Here is a 25,455-nt window from a genome sequence, read left to right on the forward strand (position 1 = left end):
GATCCCCCGGCGTCCCATATGGTCCCCCAAGAAGCCAGGAGCAACTTCTGAGCGCATAGCCAGGAGTAACCCCTGAGCGTCACAGGGTGTGGCCCAAAAACAAAAGAAACAAAAAAAAAAAAAAACAAAAAAAAGAAATATTATAATGTGCTACAATCTGGGGACTCGAGGGACAAAATAATCACACATGGATTCTGTTTTATTTTATCTTAACGTTCTTTAGCTGAAAGTTCAAAGTTAAGATATCAGCAAGGGGACTTCTTCTGAGAATTATGTTATGGGTGATTGTCCTTCCACTGTAACTTTACCTTGTCCTCTTTCTTTGCATCTTTTGTTCTCATAATTCAAAATTAAAAAATTAAAAAATAAATAAAAATAAAAATAAAAACACAGGTCAGACCCTGAAGGGGTTTTAGGGGCTGAAGGTTCGAGCATTGCACGCTGCTGACCCCCACTCAATCTCTGGACTGCTTAAGGTCCCCAAAGTACCAATAGCCCTAGAGATTATCACAGAGGTTAATAAAACACTAGCCCTAGGGCCAGATTGATAGTACAGTAGGGAGGGTGTTTGCCTTGCACATGACTGACCCATGTTCAATCCTCAGCATCCCATAGAGTTTGCCCCAAGACTTCCAGGAGTGATTATCCCATATAGTTTGCCCCAAGAAGTCCAGGAGTGATTTCTGAGCACAGAACTGGAGTAATCCCTGAGCACTGCCAGGTGTGACCCACCTCCCTGTAAAAAAAAAAAAAAAAAAACTGGCCCTGCATACAAGAACCCTGATTCAATCCCCAGTACCCCCACAGGGTCCCCCAAGCCCTGTCAGGCATCAAATGCTTGAGTACAGGGCCCGGAGAGATAGCACAGCGGTGTTTGCCTTGCAAGCAGCCGATCCAGGACCAAAGGTGGTTGGTTCGAATCCCAGTGTCCCATATGGTCCCCCGTGCCTGCCAGGAGCTATTTCTGAGCAGACAGCCAGGAGTAACCCCTGAGCAACACTGGGTGTGGCCCCCCCCAAAAAATGCTTGAGTACAGAAACAGGAGTCATTCCTAAGCATCATGGGGTGTAACCTAAAAAAATAAAAATAAAAAAGCTGGGAGTAGCCCCTAGCATTGGGGGGTGGCTCTCTCCTCCAAAATAAGAAAGGAGTAGTTATTGGAAATCCTGTGAGGGAAGGCTCTGGGTTAGCCAGGATAGAAAGCAGTATTTCTGGGGCTGGAGAGATAGCATGGAGGTAAAGCGTTTGCCTTTCATGCAAGAGGTCATCGGTTCGAATCCCAGCACCCCATATGGTCCCCTGTGCCTGCCAGGAGCAATTTCTGAGCATGGAGCCAGGAGTAACCCCTGAGCACTGCCGGGTGTGACCCAAAAACCACAAAAAAAAAAAAAAAAAAAAAAAAAAAGAAAGCAGTATTTCTTCATTTTGGTTTTGAGGTCACACTTGTCAGTAGTTAGACCTTATTCCTGATTCTGCACTTAAAAATCAGTCCTGGGGGCCGGGCGGTGGCGCTAGAGGTAAGGTGCCTGCCTTGCCAGCGCTAGCATAGGACGGACCTCGGTTCGATCCCCCGGCATCCCATATGGTCCCCCAAGCCAGGAGCGACTTCTGAGCGCATAGCCAGGAGTAACCCTTGAGCGTCATCGGGTGTGGCCCAGAAACAAAACAAACAAACAAACAAAAAAAAATCAGTCCTGGCAGTGCTCAGGGAAGCCTATGGGATGGCAAGGATTGAACTCAGGTCAGCAGCATGTAAGACCAACGCCCTCCCTACTGTGTTATCGCTCAGGCCCTAGAGGGTAGTTCTATTTTATTTTTATTGTTAAACATTATTTTAAAACCATATCAAAACACCTTGACAAATTTTCCCCAAAGCTTTGACCATCACTTTTGTTTTGTTTTGGGGCCACACCCGGTGGTGCTCAGGGGTTACTCCTTGCTCTGCTCTCAAAAATCATTCCTGGCAGGCTCAAGACCATATTGGATGCCAAGGATCTAAATTGGTTTGGTCTCATGAAAGGCAAACGCCCTTACTACTGTTCTATCACTCTGGCTCCTAATTTATTTATTTATTTTTGTTTTTTTGGGTCACACTTGAGGGCGCTCAGGATTTACTCCTGGTTCTATGCTCAGAAATTGCTCCTGGTGGGGCCGGAGAGATAGCATGGAGGTAAGTAAGGCATGCCTTGCATGCAGAAGGTCGGTGGTTCAAATCCCGGCATCCCATATGGTCCCCTGAGCCTGCCAAGAGCAATTTCTGAGCATAGAGCCAGGAGTAACCCCTGAGTGCTGCCGGGTGTGACCCAAAAACCGAAAGAAAGAGAGAAAGAGAGAAAGAGAGAGAGAGAAAGAGAGAGAGAGAATGAAAGAAAGAAAGAAAGAAAAGAAAGAAAGAAAGAAAAGAGAAGAAAGAAAGAAAGAAAAGAAAGAAAGAAGAAAGAAAGAAAGAAAAGAAGGAAGAAGGAAGGAAGGAAGGAAGGAAGGAAGGAAGGAAGGAAGGAAGGAAGGAGGAAGGAAGGAAGGAAGGAAGGAAGGAAGAAGAAGAAGGAAGAAGAAGAAGGAAGAAAAGAAGAAGAAGAAGAAGAAGAAGAAAAGAAGGAAAGAAAGAAAAGAAAGAAAGAAGAAGAAAAGAAAGAAAGAAAGAAAGAAGAAAGAAAGAAGAAGAAGAAAGAAAAGAAAGAAAAGAAAGAAAGAAAGAAAGAAGAAAGAAAAAGAAGAAAGAAAGAAAGAAAAGAAGAAAGAAAGAAAGAAAGAAAGAAAGAAAGAAAAGAAAGAAAGAAAGAAAAGAAGAAGAAAGAAGAAGTAAGTAAGAAAGTAGAAGAAAGAAGTAAATTGCTCCTAGCAAGCTCTAGGGACTATATGGGATGACTGGAATTGAACCCGTGTCTGTACAGGGTCAGCCGCATACAAAACAAACACCCTAGTGCTGTGTTATTACTCCAACCCAGTTTTAAACATTTAATAAGATTTCTTGTGTGTGTGTGTGTGTGTGTGTGTGTGTGTGTGTGTGTGTGTGTGTGTGTGTTTGAAGATACAAATGCAGAAACCTATCTTGCATAGATGGATGCCAAGGAGTTTACGGGAAGAGAAATCATATCCCTTTGCAAACTTCTGCGAGTTCTCTTTCATTCATTCCCCTAATCAAATATTTAGCAAACACCTCACATTGAAAGCCTTGATGCATTCCCCCACCCCATTAAATAATAGCTGGGCCCTTTCTCTCCATGGGGTCTGGGGAGGGCAGAGAAGAAGGAGAACTTCCTGGGAGATTCAGCAGCTCCTCCAAGCCACCAGAGGAGAAACAAGCAATTCCACATAGAACAACCCCCTCAAGCAATGCTTGGTTGTTGCTCAGGGGGTTCAACCCGGGGTTCCTGCATGCAAAATCTGGGTTCTCGCCCCCCCCCCCCATAAACACAGTTTTGCTGGCTCATGGCTCCATGGAGGGGCCTGGGAAGGGTCAGCTGCTTCACCTCTGTTATCACAGACTTAAAGACCATCACATGCACTTAATGATGGGAACAGTTCTCAGAAATGCCTCACTGAGGTGAGTTCTTGGGTTACCGCGTGACACTCCCCGGCTGTCGGGGCACCCACGATTCATGGTGGGGGGGCATTCCTTGTTGGCTGAAATCTGATGAACTAAGGTAAGACTATGGGGATGATTTGAATAGTCCAGCTATAGGACAGCAGGGAGGGTGTTGGCCTTGCATGTGACTGGACTGAGTTTAATTCCTGGGAAAACCCCCCCTAAGCCCTTACAGGAGAAATCCATAAGCCTGAGCCTTAACTAACTAAGGCCCAGAGCAGAAAGTTCTTCACGACCCACCTACATTTTTAGGAGGTGCTCCAGTATATATGGGGCCTGGACCTCAAAATCATCAAGCCAGCCAGCTCCTCCTGGAAATGAAGGTGGCCCAACCTTGATCGAAAATCTGGCCACACCCATCAGGAGATTTTTTTTTTATTGCTCCTGTTTAAAAAATAAAATAAGGAGGGGCTGGAGCGATAACACAGCGGGGAGGGCTATGCTTGCCTTTCCTGCTGTGGACCCAAGTTTCCTCTCCGGCATCCACAGGGTCCCCCCGAGACTGCCAGGAGTGATCCCTGAGTGCAGGGCCAGGAGTAATCCCTGGGGAGCACTATTGGGTGCAGAAAGAGAGAGAGAGAGAGAGAGAGAGAGAGAGAGAGAGAGAGAGAGAGAGAGAGAGAGAGAGAGAGAGAGAGAGAGAGAGAGAGAGAGAGAGAGAGCGCCCACATTTAATATCAGTTAAGTGTCCCCTTGGATGGAATCTATCAGGAAAGCTATTAGAGCCTTATTTCCGGGGGAGGGGGGATCGATACAGCAGATAGAGGAGTGTCTGGAGCCGGGAACAGATATCAGGGGACACAGGTATCAGGAGCTGAGGGGACAGAGGATAAGCGGAAAGATAGTGAAGGGGGAGCGGGTTGCCAGGCCCGAAAGTGCTGAATTGCAGAGATAGAGCAGGGCGTGGGTCTGTCCTGGAACACGGACCATAAAGGCTCGGAGACAAGAACATCATGTGATCTGTGAGAAAATGGCTCCCGCACACACACTCACTTGAGGGCCGGAGTGATAGCATGGTGGTAGGGTGTTTGCCTTGCATGTGGCTGACACAGGATGGAGCCCAGTTTGAATCCCGGTATCCATTATGTTCCCCCAAGCCTGCCAGGAGCGATTTCTGAGTGCAGAGCCAGGAGCCACCGATGGGACCCAAAAAAACAAACAAACAAAAAAAGAAACATTCATTTGATTCAAAGAGTGGGGAGAATACAAGCCCCAACCCACTCCCCAAATTATAAGATATCCATCCACAAGCACTGTTCATGAGCAGGAAAGATATTACAAAAGGGCAGAGAGAGGGCCGGTGAGGTGGTGCTAGAGGTAAGGTGTATGCCTTGCAAGCACTAGCCAAGGAAGGACCATGGTTCGATCCCCCGGCGACCCATATGGTCCCCCCAAGCCAGGGGCGATTTCTGAGGGCTTAGCCAGAGCATCAAACGGGTGTGACCAAAAACAAAAAACAAAAAACAAAAAAGCAAAAGGGCAGAGAGCTGACTTGGGGGGTGGCTGCAAGGATCATCATGCATGATGATGAGGAAGTCCAAGAAGGGGGGAGGCGTGCAAGAGTCGGGGAGACTCCGAGTTTTGGGGGAATAGGGTCTGAGAGCCGAGATTGGAGAACAGAAAAGTTGGATCACTAAGGAAAGACTCATGAGCTGAAAACAAACAAACAAACAAAGACTCATGAGCTGAAGAGATGATGAAGGGGTGGGCGCTTGCTTTGCACGCAGGTGACCCAAGTTTGATCCTGGCACCCCATCTGGCCCTCGGAGCCCACCTAAAGTGATCTCTGAGCACAGAGCTAGGAGTAAGTCCTGAGCACCGCTGGGTGTGGCCCCCAAACAAACAAAACCGAACTAACAAAAATAGTTGCTGGAGGGCCGGAGTGATAGCACAGACCCAGACAGACCCAGGTTTGACCCCGACATCCCATATGGTCCACCAAGCCTGCCAGGAGCAATTTCTGAGCCCAGGAGTAACCCCTGAGGGTCGCTGGATGTGGCCCAAAAACCCAAAAATAAGTAAATAAACAAAAAAGGCTGAAATAGGAATGAGAGGAATATTTGCACCGTGGAAATATCAAATGTTAGAAATCATATCTTTTCCTCTCTCTGTCTCACTGTGTCTGTCTCTGTCTGTCTGTCTCTCTCTTTCTCTCTCTCTCTCTCCAACTCCTAGTTAAATATTAACCATCGGCAAACCCTCCTGGCTGGATCCAGGGATTAAGAACAACGGACATGTGGGAACATGCGGAAGGAAGCCTTTCAGCATTATTCCCATCTAGAGGTTCAAGAAGTTGAACATTCTGGAACTCTCTGCCTGTTCCAATTCAACCTCTTCCTTTTTTTTTTTTTTTTTTGGTATTTGGGCTACACCCGGCTGCACTCAGGGGTTCCTCCTGGCTCTGCGCTCAGAAATTGCTCCTGGCAGGCAGGCAGGCAGACAGGCTCGGGGGGACCCTATGGAGATGAGGGGAATCCAACCCGGGTCGGCCCTGTGCAAGGCAAGCACCCTACCGCTGTGCTATCACTTTGGCCCTATCTTTGGTGTTTATACTGGTGTGCTGGGGATCATACCGACAGTGCCCAGGTGGGGGCGCCATTGGGGTCAACACCCGGTGGTGGCGCCCGGGGATAGGGGAGGAGCACACGGTCTCTAGTCCCGCCTGCTGGCCCGGAGGAGTGTTATTTTGTTTTGGGTTTTGCTTTTTGGGTCACACCCGGTAGCGCTCAGGGGTTACTTCTGGCAGTTCGGGGGACCCTATGGGATGCCGGCATTCGAACCACCGTCCTTCTGCATGCAAGGCAAACACCCTACCTCCATGCTACCTCTCCAGCCCCCATTATCACCTTTTTTTGTAATTATGTTTTCTATTTAGCAGATCCTTTTGCAACAGTATATCCCTGAGTGCAACACAATATCTATTCTTTCTTTCTGCTTTCTTTCTTTCTTTCTTTCTTTCTTTCTTTCTTTCTTTCTTTCTTTCTTTCTTTCTTTCTTTCTTTCTTTCTTTCTTTCTTTCTTTCTTTCTTTCTTCTATTTCTTCCTTCCTTCCTTCCTTCCTTCCTTCCTTCCTTCCTTCCTTCCTTCCTTCCTTCCTTCCTTCCTTCCTTCCTTCTTCCTTCCTTCCTTCCTTCCTTCCTTCCTTCCTTCCTTCCTTCCTTCCTTCCTTTTTTTCTCTTTTTTGTTTTTTGGGCCACACCTGGCGGTGCTCAGGGGTTACTCCTGGCTGTCTGCTCAGAAATAGCTCCTGGCAGGCACGGGGGACCATATGGGACACCGGGATTCGAACCAACCACCTTTGGTCCTGGATCGGCTGTTTGCAAGGCAAACGTCACTGTGCTATCTCTCCGGGCACCGCAAATTGATTTTTGTTTTGTTTTTTGTTTTTTTTTTTTGGGCCACACCCGGTAACGCTCAGGGGTTACTCCTGGCTATGTGCTCAGAAGTTGCTCCTGGCTTGGGGGACCATATGGGATGCCGGGGGATCGAATCGTGGTCCGTCCAAGGCTAGCGCAAGCAAGGCAGGCACCTTACCTTTAGCGCCACCGCCCGGCCCCGCAAATTGATTTTTTTTTGGGGGGGGCCACACCTGGTGACGCTCAGGGGTTACTCCTGGCTCTGTGCTCAGAAATTGCTCCTGGCTCGGGGACCATGGTCCGTTCTAGGTCAGATGTGTGGAAGGCAGACGCCCTACCGCTGCGACATCCCTCCAGCAGCAAATTAATTGTTAAATGAACAAATGAAGGGCCTCAGGACAGAAAGTCGGTTAGGTATGGCTCAGCAGGGAAAGTTCTGGAAAAGTGGGAAGCAGAGATTTCGACCCATACTGAAAAGTCTACATTTTCCCATGTGGTACCCAGAGGTGCAGTCCTGGGAGAGGAGATGGGTCTGATGAAACTACTTTTTCTGGGGCTGGAAAGATAGCATGGAGGTGGGGTGTTTGCCTTGCATGCAGAAGGACGGTGGTTTGAATCCCGGCATCCCATAGGGTCCCCGAACCTGCCAAGAGCAATATCTGAGCATAGAGCCAGGAGGAACTCCTGAGCGCTGCCGGGTGTGACCCAATACCCCCCCCCAAAATAAACATAACTGCTTTTTCTCCCATGACAATAACAATGCCATGGCCCAGGAGAAGCCAGTGCAAGAATGGCAGAGTCCCCCGCTTTGATGCCCAGCATGACAGGGTCCTGCAAAAGAGTGCCAGGAATTGCTTCCACACCATAAACCAATAATAAGGATGGAAGAAAATGGGAAGGATGGGGTGCATGTCTTGAGTGCACCTCAGACACCTCACATCCTGAAAAGCACCCCCAGAGAACAGCGTGGGAAGCCCTAGAAGTTCAGGATCACGAATAAACACAGGGCCAAGTGTCAGGAGTGACAACCCTGAGCCCGTTTCTCTGGGGAAGCCATTATTTAAAAGAATTTTTTTTTCTTTTTTAGGGGGCACACCTGGTAATGCTCAAGGGTTTCCCCTGGCTCTGGATTTTTTTCTGACAGTCTTGAGGGGCCAGATAAGGATGTCAGGGACCCGCTATACTATATTTGCAGCACTAAAAAGTTATTTAAGGAAGGAAACAGTGACATTTAGTAAAGGTGGATGCATGAGGACCTGAGGTTCACCGAGAGGAGCCAGATCCCCTAGGATGCATCCTGGGTGACCCCACCGCACCCCTTCCTAGGAGGTCCCCACCATTGAAACAGGAAGTTGTTGGTGGGGAGGGGCAGAGGAGAGAGGAAAGGGTGTTTCCTGGGGACAGTTCCTGTGTGGGGAAGAGATGCATGTCGAGGGAGAGGGTCGCTGGACCCTGCCAATGGATGTCATGAGGCTGAACTGTGCACTTGGATAGTTAAAAAGGAAAATGCTACGTGGTGAATATCTGCAGTAGAGATGTTAGAAGGACCTTTCCTGAAAGTAGAGGGCATCATTCTATTTATTTAAGTTTTTGGGCCACACCCGGCGGCGCTCAGGGGTTTCTCCTGGCTCTGAGTCCAGAAGTTACTCCTGACAGGCTCAGTCCACCTTATGGGATCGCAGGAATGGAACCCGATCGGTCGTGTGCAAGTCAAAAAGCCCTCCTGCTTGTGCTCTGGCTCCAGCCATCAGTGAAGAAATAAGATGCCTTGGCACTGACCTTCCCAACTTCAGAGAAATAAAATTGGGGGGGGGTCACACCTGGCAGGCAGCATTTAGGGGTTCCTCCTGGCTCTAGGCTCAGAAATCGCTCCTGGCAGGCTTGGGGAGGACCATATGGGATGCCGGGATTCGAACCACCGTGTTTCTGCATGCAAGGCAAATGCTGTCTCTCTGGCCCCTTTAGGGAAAATTATATTTTATTTATTATTTTATTTCATTTTTATTTTATTATATTTCATTGCTAATCTGTATCCATCCCCGTGTGGCATTCCCAGGGCTCTGGCCAACTCCACTGCCCACCCACCCACCCACCTGCCCACGCCTGTCACCCTCCTCCTCTTTGCAGCCTCCCAGTCGCCTTTGCAGCCGGCCCCATAGCGTCACTGTCAAAGGGGTTGGCTCTTTGGACTCCACCGCGCACGCGCACGCAGCCAGCGGAGCCAGTGCGCCTGCGCGGGGGGGCTCCTCTCGCTGCCCGACTCCGCCCCTTTTCCCAGCCGGGGAGCTCGTGCGCGTGCGCGTCAAAGCCCGAGGGGGGCGTGGCGAGTGCCGTGCGAGTCTCGCGAGAGCGGCGCGCGCGATCTCGGCGCTCCGTCCCCTCCCCTCCCCTCCCGGGTGCTCGGCGGCGTCCCGGGCTCCGCTCCCCGCTGCAACGTCAACCTTGCACCGGCCTCGGCTCGGCGCCTCCCGGGATCCTCGGTCTCCCGTGCTCCGGCGCCCGCCTCGGCTGCTGCAGCGCCCCGGGCTCGGCCTGCCGCTCGCTCCCGGCCCGCCCCCTATGGGCCCCGGCTGGAGGCGCCCCCCGGCCCCGCGGAGCCCCGATGCTGGCCCGGAGGAAGCCGGTGCTGCCGGCGCTCACCATCAACCCCGCCATCGCCGAGGGCCCGTCCCCCACCAGCGAGGGAGCCTCTGAGTGAGCGGGGCCGGGTTTGGGGTGCGAGACCCCCAGTGATCCTTCTGGGGGTGGGGGGTCAGGGGGGGTCCCCTGCATTGGTGGGGAGCAGAGGCACCTTGGGGGCGAGGTGCGGGCATGGTGACGGGGAAACTGGGGGGGTCCTGGAGCAGAGAATGGGGTGCAGGGAGGTCCCTGGAGGAAGGAAACGGGGCGTGGCCCCCATTGGGCAACCGGGATGGCGCGATCTGGGGGTGTCCTGCCAGCCAGTGGGGGGTGGGGGTAGAGGCGAGTTTGACATCCAAGGACAGACACGACTGAAGGGAGGGGTTCCTCCAGGAAAAGGGGTGCGGTGGGGCAGGTTAGTTCTAGGGGGGGGTCTCTGGGGAGGGGCTCCTGAGATGGGCCCAGAGGTCTTGGGGCTCCCTGGAGCAAGGTTGGGGTCCTCGAGGCATGGATTGGGAATTTTGCAGGAGGGGGAGACAGGGGAGTCTCAGGGTTCAAGGTGTTGAGGTTCGTAGGGGGGAGGCCAAGAGATTGTGGGCGACTGGCAGTATGGGAGGGGGGAGTAGAGGTGACAGCCAAGAGGGAAGATGGGGGGAACCCCGCGCCCCTGATTGTCCCTGAGCAGAGGTGTTCAAAATGAACTGGCTGGCAACACCTCAGGGGTATTTGGAGACCCAGAGGCCAACGCCACCTTGTTTTTTTTTTTGGGGGGGCGCACAGCACTGAAGGGAGCTGTTGATAGTGGCGGAATCGTGCATGGGAATTCATGTTGGGGTGACCCTTGCACCCCCAGAATTGGTCTCTGGGGGTCCCTGGAGTTGGGAGCTGACAGCTGTCAGTCAGCTCAGTGTGGGACGTTGGGGGGATCTCCTAATTTTCCCCAGAACCCCTTTTCTACCTGGTCAGTGCTCCTCCACTTTCTTCTCTTTTGGAGGGAGCCCCATCTCCCAAAGCTGAGACACCACCCCCAAGAGAGATGCCTTTTGCCCTCCAGGAGGGATTGAGTTTGTGGGACAATGGGCCCCTTCCAGAGACTGAACCACCTGTACCCCCCCTTTCATCTGCCAGAGCCCCCCACCCCTGCTGCCTTCCCCAGCCGCAGCTCAGGCCCTGCACCCTCACTTTGAAGCCTTTCGCCTAGGCCTTGCACCCCTTTACGTTTCTCTGTAGGTTGTTTGCAAGTCAGGTGGGACTAGGGTAACCCCAGTCTCCCTTCACTGCAGCAACCCCTGCTTGGATCTGCTCTGTGAGGTGGCCCTTGGCCTTAGCCCCCCCACACCCCACTTCCGCGTTTGCCTGCAGCCCTGTTCAGGGCTTCACCACCCTGCGTGTCAATGCGTATGGGGAAATCCGCACGGGGTTCGCAGGCTCCTCAGAGCCGCTGCACCCCTGAAGCCGCATGTGTTTGTGGGTTCCTGGTCTTTGCTTTCATTCCCAGACCCCCTGGGGCCCCACTAGCCTTCATCTGGCCTTTGAAGGCTGCTGCTAGGGAGCTTTAATTGTAGGTGGGACCCTAAGCGCCAGGAGCTCTCTCAGATCTCCCCACCTAACTATTCTCAGCCCAGGGGTGAGGGAGAACAGCCCCCTGAAAGGCCGTGAACCCCCCCAGCCCCCCCCCCCACACCCCTGGTCTCTAACCTGGTGCCCGGTGCAGGTGCGCGGCTCCTATGGTACTTACGGTATCGCCAGGCTCTTCCCCAGAGCTTAGGTAAGGGCCCCGCCCTTCCACTAGGGCCTTTAATTCCTCTGGCGCTTCCCCATTGGGTACCCCATGGTGTCAGGGCCGCACCCCACTGAGAAGGCTCTTTCCTCAGTCCCTCAGAATAAGCCTGAGCCGCCTGCATGCCAACGGGCTCCCCAGTTTGTTCAATGCAAACCCCTTTCTGATCTCCCTGAACTCCACTCTGACCTCCCCCTACCCCCAACCCATCTGATCTCCTCCCTCATCCCTGTCTGACCCCCCCCCCAACCTGTCCTGACCTCCTGCACTGCTGTCTGACCTCCCTCCTTACCCCATCTCACCTCCTCCCCCACCTGTCCTCATCCCTACACCCCTGTCTGACCTCCCCTCTTCCCCCTGTCTGTCCTCCTCAAGGCTCCAGGAGGGGGGTGGTCTGTGGGCTGCAACCCTGGAGCCATCCTAAGGTCTCTCCCTCTACTCAGCTCCCTGCCCAGCCCCCACATCTCTGCTCCCTGCTGGGGGGTGCCCCAGGCTCAGCCCCCCCCTGACGCTGGCCCCCCCGTGGGTGTCGCAGAGCCAACTTGGTGGACCTCCAGAAGAAGCTCGAGGAGCTCGAGCTGGACGAGCAGCAGAAGAAGCGGCTGGAAGCTTTCCTCACCCAGAAGGCAAAGGTCGGGGAGCTCAAGGATGACGACTTTGAGAAGATCTCGGAGCTGGGGGCCGGCAACGGTGGGGTGGTCACCAAGGTCCAGCACCGACCCTCGGGGCTCATCATGGCCAGGAAGGTAAGAGGCACCCGGCCTCTGCACTCCGATTGGCTGCTGGGGCTCAGCCATGCCCCCCTTTTCCCTCAGGACCTCAGCAGATTGGCCAAGGTCACCCTCTCGGGGCTGCTCATAGGCTGGTTTTTAGTTGTTTCTCTGGGGGGGAAGTTGTTTGTTTGCATTTGCTTGTTTTTTGGTTTTTGGGTTTTTGGCCATATCAGTCAGTGTTCAGGGCTGACTCAGGGCTGACTCCTGGCTCTATGCTCAGGACTCACAACTGGCGGTGCTTGGAGCACCCTAAGGGATGCCCAGGATCAAACCCACATCCTCTGCCTGCAAGACAGATGACCTCCCTGCTCTCCTCTCTCCAGCCCCATAGGCTGACTTCTTTGTGAAATGACTCCCCCCACCCCAAATTAACTTCAGGCAGGAGGGGGACTGATTCTACCTTGATTCGACCCAGTGGTACTCCAAAAATCAGCAAAAACTCAGCAACACCTCCCCAATGTTGTTTCCTTTGCCTCCAGACAGTCTTTCCCCGCTAAATGTGGGGGGGGTCAACTGCTAACAGGAGGTAGTGGTTGGATGGGGGCAGGGGCAGTAAACAGCTGTGCATACTCTGTCCCCCCCCATAGAAGCTTCCAGGGGTTCCCAGATCTCCAGACCTGGCCCCCTTCCCCTGATGGCTGGATGTGTGAATGGGGGGTAGCCTGAGTACATGGAGCCCCACCCCCCACACCAGCCGCCCATTTTCTATTTCTGTCCCTTGTCCCTGCTGCCCTGGAAACCACCCGGCTGCAGTCTATCCGGCATGGGGAGGGGCTAGAAAGGGGAGACCTGAGAGCTGCTTGAAAGGTGCCTGAAATGGAATGGGGGTGGTGGTGGGGGTGGTCTCTGAGTGCTCATGTGCTTGTGCATGCCAAGCAGGATCCAGGAAGTTAGGCGTGGGGTGGGGGGCAGAGATTAAGGTCCCTGCAGGTGGTGGAGTTCTAGGGAAGGGTCCCTTCTTCCCAGTCCTGACTCCTGCCCTTCTCTCTTGGGGTTCTTTGACCTCTGGTAGGTAGTGACTTTAGGAATGGGGTGATGGGCCCGGAGAGATAGCACAGTGGCGTTTGCCTTGCAAGCAGCTAATCCAGGACCAAAGGTGGTTGGTTCGAATCCCGGTGTCCCATATGGTCCCCCGTGCCTGCCAGGAGCTATTTCTGAGCAGACAGCCAGGAGTAACCCCTGAGCACTGCCGAGTGTGGCCCAAAAACCAAAAAAAAAAAAAAAAGAATGGGTTGAGGATACCAGTGTGATGGTGCTAGAGGTAAGGTGTCTACCTTGCCAGCGCTAGCTTAGGACGAATCGAGGTTCAATCCCCCGGTGTCCCATATGGTCCCCCAAGCCAGGAGCGACTCCAGGAGTAACCCCTGAGCTTCACTGGGTATGGCCCAAAAACCAAAAAAAAAAAGAGAGAGAGAATGGGGTGAGGAAGGAACCAGAGCAATAGCAGAGCAGTAAGGCATTTGCCTTGCACATGGCCAACACAGGACGGACCCCAATTCAAACCCCAGCATCCCATAGTTTCCCTGAGCCTGGGAGGAGTGATTTCTGAGCACCGCTGGGTGTGACCCAAAAGCAAAAATATGGGGCGAGGAGAGCCAGAGTGATAGCACAGCAAGGAGGGTGTTTTTCTTGCAAGATGCCAACCCGGGTTCGATTCCCAGCATCCCCTAGGGTCCCCCTGAGCACTGCCAGAAGTGATCCCTGAGTGCAGAACTAGAAATCAGCCCTGAGCACAGCCAGGTGTGGCAGAAAATAATAATAATAATAATAATAATAATAATAATAATAATAATAATAATAATAATAATTCAGTGAGGAGGGCCCGGAGAGATAGCACAGCGGTGTTTGCCTTGCAATCAGCCGATCCAGGACCTAAGGTGGTTGGTTCGAATCCCGGTGTCCCATATGGTCCCCTGTGCCTGCCAGGAGCTATTTCTGCCAGGAGTAACCCCTGAGCACCGCCGGGTGTGGCCCAAAAACCAAAAAAAAAAAAAATTCAGTGAGGAACAGCAGTCTCCAGCCTGGGCCCCTGGTTCTGAATTCCCGGGCACGGGGCTGGATTTCCTGTCTGTGAGCCTGGAGGCTCCAGGGCCCGAGTCTGCCCGCCCACCCTTGGGCTGACACCCCCTGTGCTCTGGGGATGGGGGGGGGGGTGGCGGGGGATTATTCCAAACCAGTAAGACGTGCAGGGAACCAGTAGGACCCGCCGGGGAGGCCCCGGGACCGGTTCCAGGAGCGCAGGCAGGCAGGTAGGCAGGCAGATGGCTGGGCGGACTGGCCCGGTCTCCCAGGTCACGCACACTTGCTCACTCGCTCCCTGTGGCCGCCTCCCACTCCCTTCCCAGAACTGGGGAGAAGCCGGGGCGCAGGGCTGGGTTCCCAGTCATGGCCTGTGCTGGTCCCCAGGTCCAGCAGAGGCTACTCGGGACTGGAGCATGGCAGCCCCTTGCTGCCCGGCTGGTGCATGGACAGGGGCTCTTGCTTCCCCCTGAGGGTTGGGGGGGGTCAGTGGGGAGGTTCCTCCACCCCACACACACACATCCTGCCCGCAGCTGATCCACCTGGAGATCAAGCCCGCTGTGCGCAACCAGATTATCCGGGAGCTGCAGGTCTTGCATGAGTGCAACTCGCCCTACATCGTGGGCTTCTACGGCGCCTTCTACAGCGACGGCGAGATCAGCATCTGCATGGAGCACATGGTGGGTGCTCCACCCCTATCCCCACTACCCCCCCAAACGCAGTCACTCTCTCCCAGTGATAGCAGAGTGGGAAACGTTGCTGGCCTTGCACAAGCCCAACCTGAACCTGACTTCCATAGCCGACATCCCAGATCCAGGAATTAGCCCCTGGGTGAGCATTGTTGTCCTGGGTGGCCCCGAAATAAAGGCAAAGGGGTCGGGCAGAGAGGAAATGGTTTGGGCGCGCAAGAGGACAGGGACCCCAGTTTGGGGCTCTTGCAAAATTAGCTAGGCAGCTGCAGGTCAACCAACATACCACCAGGGCCCCCAAGGGTAAAACAGGCAGGAAGGAGATTTGCACAAGAGCCTTCCCCCGCCCCCCCCAACAGGGGCTCCTCGGCCCGATGGGTGATGTCCCCTTTCCTAGTCCAGAGATGTCTGGAGCCTTCTTGTCTTTGATGGGGGGCATTTCGCCTCCCCACATGTGTAACATTCTCATCTGCACCCCTGAACCATGTGGGCCCATGGAGGTGCCATTTTTTCTCGCATTTGTGGGGAACAGCTCCCCCCACATCAGGCACCTCTATGAGGTGGGTGCCAGAGGCATCCACTGTGTATGCACAGGGAGGATCGGGGTTCCCCAAAACATAGACGTTGCAAACAATGGGGGCAAAATCACAGAGAGCCCAATAGGGAGGACGTTTGCTTTGCACACAGCTTGGCACAAGGTATCCCACTGACCCAGGAGTGAGCCCCGAGCTCTGCAGGGTGAGATCACTGTTGGACTTGGGCTGCTATTGGTGAAAACCAGGAAGTTGGTTGGGGCCACTTCTCCTGGGGGCCTACCCCTACCTGGCTACCTTGGGGGTTCTTGGGCTCTGGCTATAAGAATGTGTCTGTAATTTTAAGGGGATGCGGGGGAACTCAGCTGTCTCCCAGGTAGGGGATCCTTTTTTTTTTTTTTTTTTTTTTTTAGTTTTTTTGGGGGGTATTTTTGGGGGTTTGGTTTTGGGGCCACACCTGGTAATGCTCGGGGCTAACATCTGGCTCTACACTCAGGGTTCACTCCTTGCTTGCTTGGGGACCCTATTGGAATTGGGGGGTCTAATCCAGATTTGCCCCAGTGGTGCTTTGACTTGCAATGAGTTCAAGGACCACCTCGGGCAAAATGGAAGTGTAGGGTCTTGCCCCAGAGGAAGTGAAGGGCCTGAATGACCCAGCAACACCCCACCCCCTACTTCCTGGCCACATCATGTCACCCCACTGAACTGTTCCCCCCCACCCTCACACTTGAGCTGGTGAGCAAGCAGGCCTTTTGGGCTCTTTATCACCCCTGCACCTCTGTGGCATCTCCGGCTCTCAGATCCAACCTGCACCCCAGATTCCCACACAGGCCCCCACAGTGACCCCACGAGGGATGCCAGACACACTGCGAGTGCCCAGCGGGGAGGGTAAGTGCTTTGCACTTGGCTGCTCTGGATTCAATCCCTAGCATCCTTTATGGTTCCCCAAGCATTGCTGGGTGTGCCCCTCCCCAAAATAACAAAAAATGAATTATCTTTGTTTGGGGAGCAGTGTATGACATGGCAGAGCACAGCCATGTGGACATTTCAACACCATGTGGACCCCTCCCAGAAGTGCCCCTAACACTCAGAAGTGTGGGGACTGTGCATCCAGATCAAGGGTCACCCAGAGCCCCTGAACATCAGGCCTGAGCAGTCCCCCCTATTAGCAATGGGGTGGTCATGTGGATGATGCAGCCATGGGGAGAGAACACTGGGACCAAACACTTTCCTTGTCTGCAGCCAATCCCCAGTTCCCCCTGGGGAACTGCTTTGGCATGACCCCATAACTATAAAGACCAATATGTAAAAAAAATATTAGTTTTTGGCCGGAGAATTAGCAGGGTGGTAGGGTGTTTGCCTTGCAAGTGGCCAACCCAGGATGGACGATGGTTCAAATCCTGGCATCCCATATGGTCCCCGTGCTTGCTAGGAGTGATTTCTGAGTGCAGAGCCAGGAGTAACCCCTGAGCACCGCAGGTTGTGACCTAAAAAACAAACAAAATCAGTTTTTCTGCTGTGGGAGCCAGGAAGTCACACCCAGTGGCACTGAGGGCTGATTCCTGACTCTGGGCTCAGGCGATCCTATGGGATGCCAGGGATCGAACACAGGTCAGCTGCCTATAAGGCAAGACGTCCTTCCCAGCACCCTGTGAGTGCAATGAGAACTCGAGGCTGCTGATAGGGTGGGTGGCACCCAGCTCAAGGTTGCTGACTCTCCCTCTGTGCCTGACTGCCCTGGCCCCCAAGGGGAACCCCCACCTATCCTCCATGCCTGGGCCTAGAGGGGGTTCTCTAGTTGAGTGACCCGAATACTGGGGTTCCTCCCTCCTACACACCCTGTTCCCATCACCTGCTTTACCCCAGCGACCTTGAGCAAGAATCTTCCTCCTGGTGTTAGCTCAGGTGGGGGTGGGGTCACGCCCGGGTGGGGCAGGGAATGGGGGGGGCACCTGAAGGGCCTCTCCCCTTTCCCCGCACCCTGGCAGCTGCGGGCAGGCCGAGCCTGGCACTTCACTCTCCCCCCCCAAAAAAACTGCTCGCTGCTGCCATGGTAACCCCAGAGGGCACCAGCGCCAGGTTTCCCTGTTTCCCCGCCCCCTGGCACCCTGGGCCTCTTCCTTTCTGCTTCCTCCACTGCTGCTTCAGTGGTGGGTGTTAGCTGGGGGTGGGGGTACCCTCCTGGCCCCAGCTCAGCCCACTGCACCCCCCCTCCTAGGATGGGGGCTCCCTGGACCAGGTGCTTAAAGAGGCCAAGCGGATCCCAGAGGAGATTCTGGGGAAGGTCAGCATCGCGGTGAGTGTCGGCCGTGGGCATGAGGGGATGTGGGGGGCTCCTCAGAAATCCTGGTGGGCTCAGCATCAGGGTGAGTGTGGCTGTAGATGTTGTGGGACTTCTCTGATTCTGAGGTGTCAGATTTGGGGTGACCTGGAGGTTGGGGGATCCTCAGATTCTGGACCAGGTGGTGGGTGCCATCTTTGTGGTCAGTACCAGCCAGCCTATGTCAACTTCTGGAGGCCCCCACCCCCTGACCACACCCCCCACCGCACCCTGTGCTTGTCCCTCCCCCAGGTCCTGCGGGGTTTGGCTTACCTCCGGGAGAAGCACCAGATTATGCACCGAGGTGAGGACATTGAGGGAGGAGGGCACCAGAGATGGGGCGCACCTGTGGGGGGACCTTCCCTCCACTCCCGGGCAGCCCTCAATCCCCGTGACCTCTTGCTCCTCTTCCGTCCCCCAGACGTGAAGCCCTCCAACATTCTGGTGAACTCCCGGGGCGAGATCAAGCTCTGTGACTTTGGGGTGAGCGGGCAGCTCATCGACTCCATGGCCAACTCGTTTGTGGGGACGCGCTCTTACATGTCGGTGAGGCTCCGTCCTGAGCCCTCCCTGGGTTTTGGGGTAGGGGTGTGGGGGAGGACGCTCGGATGGTTCCTCCACCGCCCCTTGTGTGTTCCTGTGTCCCCCCATTCCTGCAGCCCGAGCGCCTGCAGGGCACCCACTATTCGGTGCAGTCTGATATCTGGAGCATGGGGCTGTCGCTGGTGGAGCTGGCCCTGGGCCGCTACCCCATCCCGCCGCCCGACGCCAAGGAGCTGGAGGCCGTGTTCGGGCGGCCCGTGGGCGATGGTGTGGACCCCGAGCCCCACAGCGTGTCGCCCCGCCCACGGCCCCCCGGGCGCCCCATCAGCGGTATGGTCTGGGATGGGAGAGTGTGTGTGTGTGTGTGTGTGTGTGTGTCTCCCCCACTCCACCCCCCAAAAAAGAATAGAACCGGGCCTGGAAATTGCAGCTGCCACCCCTCCGTCCCCACCTGTTCTCCCACCCCGGGGTGGGCCCAGCTCAGACGGGTGGCCACTGCGCACCTGTTGCTGCCAGCTGGAAGGATCTAGAAAGTCACCCCTGTGCCAGACTACGCGATGGGGGGGGTTGTGTGTGGCAGCCCCCACACAGTGTCAGTCTGGCCTGGACACCTTCTTTATCCTGCCTGGACACCCTTGTGCCCCCTGCCTGGACTCTGGTTCTGGCATCCTGTGTAGGTGGGGGGTTACTGGGGGGGGTGTCACTCAGCAGCAAGTGTGACTCAGACTATTCTCAGGTGGCTTTTCACTTCACACCCCTGTCCCTGCCTCCTCCTCCTTCTTCCCCCCACAAACAGTCCAGTATGGGGGGGTGGGCCAGGCTGGGAGCTGGTGGCAGCAGCAGGCTGGGCTCCCCGAGAACTCAGGTGTTCATACAGCTCCCATGAGGGCTCCCTGGCACCAGGGAAGCAGCTAACTCTAGGAGCCCATTGGGGGGGTCACGAGCCCGGTAGGGGGTGTCCAGGAACGAGAAACCTGGCCCTTGGGCTCCCTCCCCCGTCCATCCACGGGTGTGAGGGTGTGAGTCAGAAGCACCAGAGATGCCTCCCCAGACTGTGTGGACAGGGCTGCAGATGCTTGACAGCAGGGCACCTCCTTCCAGAACTTTTGGGCACCCCAAAAAGCCCCAGGACTGGGCCGGGAGGGAAGGTGGCGCTAGAGATAAGGTGTCTGCCTTGTAAGCGCTAGCCAAGGAACGGACCGAGGTTCGATCCCCCAGCGTCCCATATGGTCCCCCCAAGCCAGGGGCAATTTCTGAGCGCTTAGCCAGGAGTAACCCCTGAGCGTCAAATGGGTGTGGCCCAAAAACCAAAAAAAAAAAAAAAAAGCCCCAGGACCCCCACAGTTCCTCTCCCAGGCCCCACAAACCCACTTTCTGTCTGCAGAGGAGCCATTCTGGGGGAGGGGTGGGCCAGGTGTCCGATTTTGTTCCTGGGAAATGTGTGTTAAATGGGGGGCCATGTGGTATCAGGCAGCCCCCACATACTTGGCTAAGGGCATGTCTGTTTATCAGCAGCTGTGTCTTGGAGTTGTGTGTCTCTGTGTGAAAGTATCTGTGTATTTTTGTTATCTATGTATGTGTATCTCTGTTTATATTGTATGTGTGTATATATATGTATATACCTGTTTGTGTTTGTATGTGTGTACATCTGTATGTGTGTTTTGCATGTGTCTGTATATGTGTATTGTATGTGTGTGTCTGTATATGTTGTGTCTATATAGATTTGTGCGTGTCTGTATATGTGTATTGTGTGTGTGTCTGTGTCTGTATCTTTGTCGTCTCTGTCTCCCTCCCTCTGCCATGCCTGTCCCGGCTTCTTGCCTTCTTTCTTCTCTAGCCCCTCACCTTCCTGGGGTGAGGCCAGACAGCCGGCCCCTCCCCTGCCCGTGCCCCTGTGGTGGGGGCAGGAGGCGAAAGTCCAGCTGCAGCCCATGGGCGGGCGGTGTAGGGCAGGGGTCACCCCCGAGTGCTGCCGCCAAGGTCACTGCCGTCCTTGCCTGCTGCAGTCCCCTCCTGGAGCCGGGAAGGAAGGGGGTGGGGCCAGGGCGCTGGGCGGTGCGGTGGGGGTGACGGTAGGGGGTGACTGGCTTCTTGCCCCATGTCCCCAGGGCACGGCATGGACAGCCGCCCGGCCATGGCCATCTTCGAGCTGCTGGACTATATCGTCAATGAGGTGGGTCTGGGGGGGGGGGGGTCTCAGATACCTGCTTGTGCCCCAGCCTGGAATCTGGGGCTTCCCCAGCCCTGACCATCTGTCCCCCTTTCCTCCTGCAGCCGCCACCCAAGCTGCCCACGGGCGTTTTCACACAGGATTTTCAGGAGTTTGTAAATAAATGGTAAGGGGGGGCTGGGCTGGGAGGGGGCCGGGCTGGGAGGGGGCCGGGCTGGGAGGTGCACAGGTGTCCTCTCGAGCCTGTTCCTAGGGCGGCGCCCCCCCCCCCCACTGTATCTCTAGCCCTCCCCTGGTTTGTCCACGGTCCTTGCTCAGAGCAGCTCTTGGGTTTTATTTTCATATTTGGAGTATATGTGCAAAGAGATCTCTTTGGAGGGGCTTGTGCGGTGGCTGCCCTGTGCTCACCCTCCACCCCCCACCCCCCAACCCCCCCAAAACATCTTCTGTGCTGAAACCATGCTGGGTTTTTGTTTGTTTGTTTGGGGGCTATGCCTGTTGGCACTCAGGTTACTCCTCTCATCAGGCTCTCAGGGGACCTTATGGAATTCTGGGAATCAAACCCGGTTCGGCTGCTGGCAGGGGAAATGCCCTCCCTGTTGTGCCCCAGCCCCATGTTACGTATTTTGTTTATGATTTATAAAATTTGGGTGCTTGGGTTGGGGCCTACACCTGCGGGTGCAGAGAATTGACTCCTGACTCTGTCAGGGAACCACACGGGGTGCCTGGGATTGAACTGGGTCATGGGGATGCAAAGCCAGTGCCCTCCCTGCTATCTGGTCCTGAAGGCACTGAGTGGTTCTTGGGGTGCTACTGGCCTCGCCTGATCCCCAAAACCCTTGCCCTCTCCCCACCCCTTCCAGGCCCACAGGTCCCAGCCACCTCTTGTTGGGAGTCTCCCCTGGCCCCCCAAAGAAAAGTGACTCCCCACTGTCACCTTAAATGCAAGATCCCGTGAAGATTCCAAATGGGGTGCAGGGCTTCAGCTCTGGGCACTTCCCCAATGCTCACAGCCTGTCTTCCCCACCCCTTTCCCTCCCCTGATGGATCCCCACAGCCTAATCAAGAACCCAGCGGAGCGAGCGGATCTGAAGATGCTGATGGTGAGTGACAAGGGGGCCTAGAGGAACCTAGAGTCAGTTCTGGGGTATGTATGGGGGTACACACCCATCCTCCGGGTCTCAGCACTCTTGCCTGTGTGTTGTTGTCAGATCCACATACACATGGGATGAAGGGTGTCCAGACAGGAAGTAGCCCCTCACCATTGTTCGTGGGGTCTTCTCCCAGATCCCCAGCTTCATTATGCTGGACACTGTTCAGAAACAGCTGGTCAAGGGGAACCGCCTCCCTTCTTCCTCAGCAGGGCCCCACTGTCAGCACCCTTCCTGGAAGGCCCCCTCTCCCTCCCTGTTCCCCTTTGTCAAGGCCAGTGCAGGCCTCTTGTCCTTTCTAGAAATTTCTAATCCTCTCTAGAAATTTCCCGTCCTTTCCAGAAATTTCTAGTCCTCTCTAGAAACTTGCCCCCCCCCCCCCAGATTTCCCCTACACATACTCCACGGGGTCACCCAAAGAGAGGAGAGCTCTCCAGACTGTGTCTCCCACTCCTGGCCCAGGTATCTGGGGACCCCGTAACCCACTCATCCCTGCTCTGTCCCTTGCAGAATCATGCCTTCATCAAACGCTCCGAGGTGGAGGAGGTGAACTTCGCGGGCTGGCTGTGCAAGACACTGCGGTTGAACCAGCCAAGCACGCCCACCCGCACCGCCGTGTGACGCCCCCGGCCGGCCGGGAACCCCCGAACCCACCAGACACTCACCCCTCCTGCCGGGGCACCGTGCCCTTCACCTCAGAACCCTGACCCCCAACAGGGAGAGAAAGAACAACGTGTGGTGCTTCTTTGTCTCATGCATTTTGTGGGAGGAGTGGGGGACACCCCCACCCTGGAACACTCCCAGTCCCTGTATCCCCAGTCCTGGGGCCCTGTAAACAGACATGGGGGTATCTCCCCACACACATCCCCATCACATTGCCTGTCCCTTCATACCCTAAGGCAATGCTGGGCCAGTGGTGAGGGGTCCTCTGTCCTGTACCCCACCTCTCTCCTTCTCTGGGCACAGCAGGAGGGACCCCAGAGCCAGGGCCCCTTTGGTTGCAGCCAAAAGCCCAAGGAGAGGAGGCCACCTGGAGGCAGGGCCCCTCGGTGAACCCCAAGTGGAACCTGTACCCCAAGTGTCCAACCCGGCCCTCTGTGTACACCCCACCAACCCCCGCTTCTGTCCAGCCTTTCCACCATCCCAAAAGCCACCTTGGAGTCCCCCAACCCTGACACTTCCTCAAGGCTCCTCCCTACAGGCTCCTGTTTTATCTGGCGGGCCGGACAAGCTCTCGCCCCACCCCAAAGAAAGAAAAGTGGAGCCAGAAAAACAATACAATAGGGAGGGCCTTGTAATCAGCTAACCCAGGTTCGATCCCTGGCATCCCATAAGGTCTCCCCGAGCACCGCCATGAGTAATTCCTGAGCACAGAGCAAGGAGTCAACCCTGAGCACTGCCATTCAGTGGATTTAGGGAAAACCTGGGCCTCATTCCTGCTATCCTGCCTGCCTGATCCCCCCCAGACACCCCCGCCCCTCATCACAGGCTCTGTGTGCAGGTGGCCCTGGGTCTCACCCCAACAACCACAGGGGACTCTGCAGTCACCCCAAAGCCTCGACTTCATCACTGCTCTTTCCTGCCTCTTTACCCTCCACCTCACCCCTTAAGCACAGTCCCAGGAAATGCCACCTGGGGCCTAGCAAAGCATAGGGACAAGGACGCCCAGCTAAGTAATGACTTGGGTTTGATCCCCGGCATCCCAGTGGGTCCCTTTTGGCCCAAAAGAACAAAACAAAACGCTCATGAAGTGCTATCCCACCAAGGGTCTCTGAATCCCTGCAGGAGCCCCTAGACACCCCATCCTCTCCCTGTGTCCAAGGGAGGAGTATCCTCCCCCACTGACCTCAGAGTGAGGTCCCCTGACATGTGGGTGCAGGCAGGAAGTTGGGGCCAGGTTGTGAGGACTCCAGTCTCCCCACATGCATCTGCTCTGAAAATAGGGCGGAGGTAGGTTTATTTTGGGGGCACGCCAAAATAAGTGCTCAGGCCTTACTCCTGGCAGGACTCAAGGGACCCGATGTGCCAGGTATCGAACCCGAGTCGCTGTACTCTCCTGAGATTTGGTTTTGTTTTGAGGTCACATCTGGTCGTCCTCAAGACTTACGCAGGGATTGTTCCAGGTGGTGCTGGTTGGTTTATTTTGGGGGACTCACCCCCAGATCCTGGGGTCCTACTCCCAACTCTGTGCTCAGGGGTTTGCTCTTGGCAGTGCTCCAGGGACTGTGCATGTAGGGGTGTCTGCCATGTGCAATACAAGCACCTCAACCTCTGTACTCTGTCCGTACAACCAGTTTCCACTCTAAGGAAGGAACTATTGGGGTGGGGGACTGGAGAGATTGCGGAAAGGGCTTGACTCCTTGCACACAGCCAACCCAGGTTCCATCCCTGATGGTGCATAGCTGTCAGGGGGACTCAAATTCCTCTATAAAAACATGGGGAACAGCGATGGCACAGTAGTAGGGTATTTGCCTGGCACGCAGCTGACCTGGGTTTGATCCCTGGCATCCCATATGGTCCTCCAAGCCTGCCAGGAACAATCCCTGAGTGCCAGTAGGTGTGGCCCCAAAATATAAAAAATATATATATATATATATTGTGCTGGGGATAGTGGCTGAGCGCACACGCAAAAAGACCCACAAATGAGGAGAGGCCACTAGCTTTGCACACCACGACCTAGGTTTGAACCCTGGCACCCTAAATCCCCCAACCCCACCACCAGGAGTGATTCCTAAGTGCAGAGCCTGGAATCAGCCCTGAGCTGATTCCAAGTGTGGCCTCCCCCCACCCCAAAAAAAAAAAAAAAAAAAAAATCAAATTGTTTTATTTCAAGGAAATGTCACACCTGGGTTTGGGGAAGTGGATGATAGCCCCAAGTTTCTGATCAGCACACACGTCTCCCCACACCCAGGAAAGCGAGGGTGTTCAGACCTTCACATGAGAATTCAAGAAGGGAACTAGACACCCTCAGGGCTTCCCATGGGGTACTCAATGCCCCTCTGGGATGCAGGGGGCAAACCCAAGTGGGCCCCCTCCGGCGGCACCAGTCTTGTGCCTTCCTCACCTTGTGGTGGTTCTCAGGTCCTAGGGCGAGCCTGGTGTCAGGAGGGGCAAAAGCCCTTGCAGGGAGGTGCTGGGAGAAGGGGTTGGGAGGGATATGAACCCCTCAGTCAAGAGGAGCAGGTGGCAGCAAGGTGGCTGGAATGAGACCTTGTATGCCCCCATATGCCTAGTGCAGGAAGTTCAGGGCACCAATTTGGGGGTGATATTCAGCCGGAACTTCCCTCTGCACCCCATTAAAGGGGGGGATCAGTTTTTAAGGGCTGAGTTTCCAGCCAGGTGGGGAGGAAAAATATGGGGTGAGGGTTACACTAACCCCCCCATCACCCACCCGAGATTCTCATTTTTAGAATCCCTCTCCCCACCAATTTATCAGAATCTCCAAGAAGCCTGGGTGTGGGGGTGAGCTGGCGCCTCTAAGGGGTGCTTATCTCCAGGAAATCCAGGTGCCCTCACCCCCCCCCCACTGACTGCGTGGTCAAACAGGTTGACCCACACCTGTCCGTTTGGGGAGAGGACTCTTAACACCTGCTGTCCCAGGTGAATGAGTACAGGTCAGGTGCACCTCAGGCCAAGACACCCCTGAGACCTGTAAATGAAAAACTGGGGGGGGGGGCCTTGAACACAGGACATGAGCAGGGAGAGAACTGAGGGCGTGTCCCCCCTAACCCTGCCTAGACCTGCCCTTAGCATGGCGGTGGGGGTGTGTGTATGTGTGGAAATTTCTAGAACAGGAAGACAGTGCGGGAGGAGGGGGTGTGCTTGGAGAGCAAACCGGGGTGGCTCCGTTGCTGGTGGTCACCCCACTTCCTGGAGGGCCCAGGGAACCTTCTGGAACCAGAACTCTCACCCC

The 25,455-nt window shown here is 55.0% G+C and overlaps 1 protein-coding gene and 1 long non-coding RNA gene across 2 annotated transcripts in view; one reads left to right on the forward strand and one right to left on the reverse strand.

Annotated features, from left to right (window-relative positions):
- LOC126029691 (uncharacterized) overlaps positions 1–25,455 on the reverse strand; it is a 126,240-nt gene that overhangs the window by 36,820 nt on the left and 63,965 nt on the right. The gene's annotated exons all lie outside the window — the stretch shown is intronic.
- On the forward strand, positions 9,334–22,274 carry MAP2K2 (mitogen-activated protein kinase kinase 2). The gene is made up of 11 exons (XM_049787983.1): positions 9,334–9,639; positions 11,880–12,090; positions 14,670–14,816; positions 17,577–17,654; positions 17,931–17,982; positions 18,100–18,224; positions 18,338–18,551; positions 20,330–20,394; positions 20,496–20,557; positions 21,449–21,494; positions 22,053–22,274. Exons 1-11 carry the CDS (start codon positions 9,548–9,550, stop codon positions 22,161–22,163), a joined length of 1,203 nt encoding a protein of 400 aa, XP_049643940.1. The 5' UTR covers positions 9,334–9,547; the 3' UTR covers positions 22,164–22,274.

This window comes from Suncus etruscus, chromosome 15 (assembly GCF_024139225.1).
Source record: "Suncus etruscus isolate mSunEtr1 chromosome 15, mSunEtr1.pri.cur, whole genome shotgun sequence".
NCBI classification, from domain to species: Eukaryota; Metazoa; Chordata; class Mammalia; order Eulipotyphla; family Soricidae; genus Suncus; species Suncus etruscus.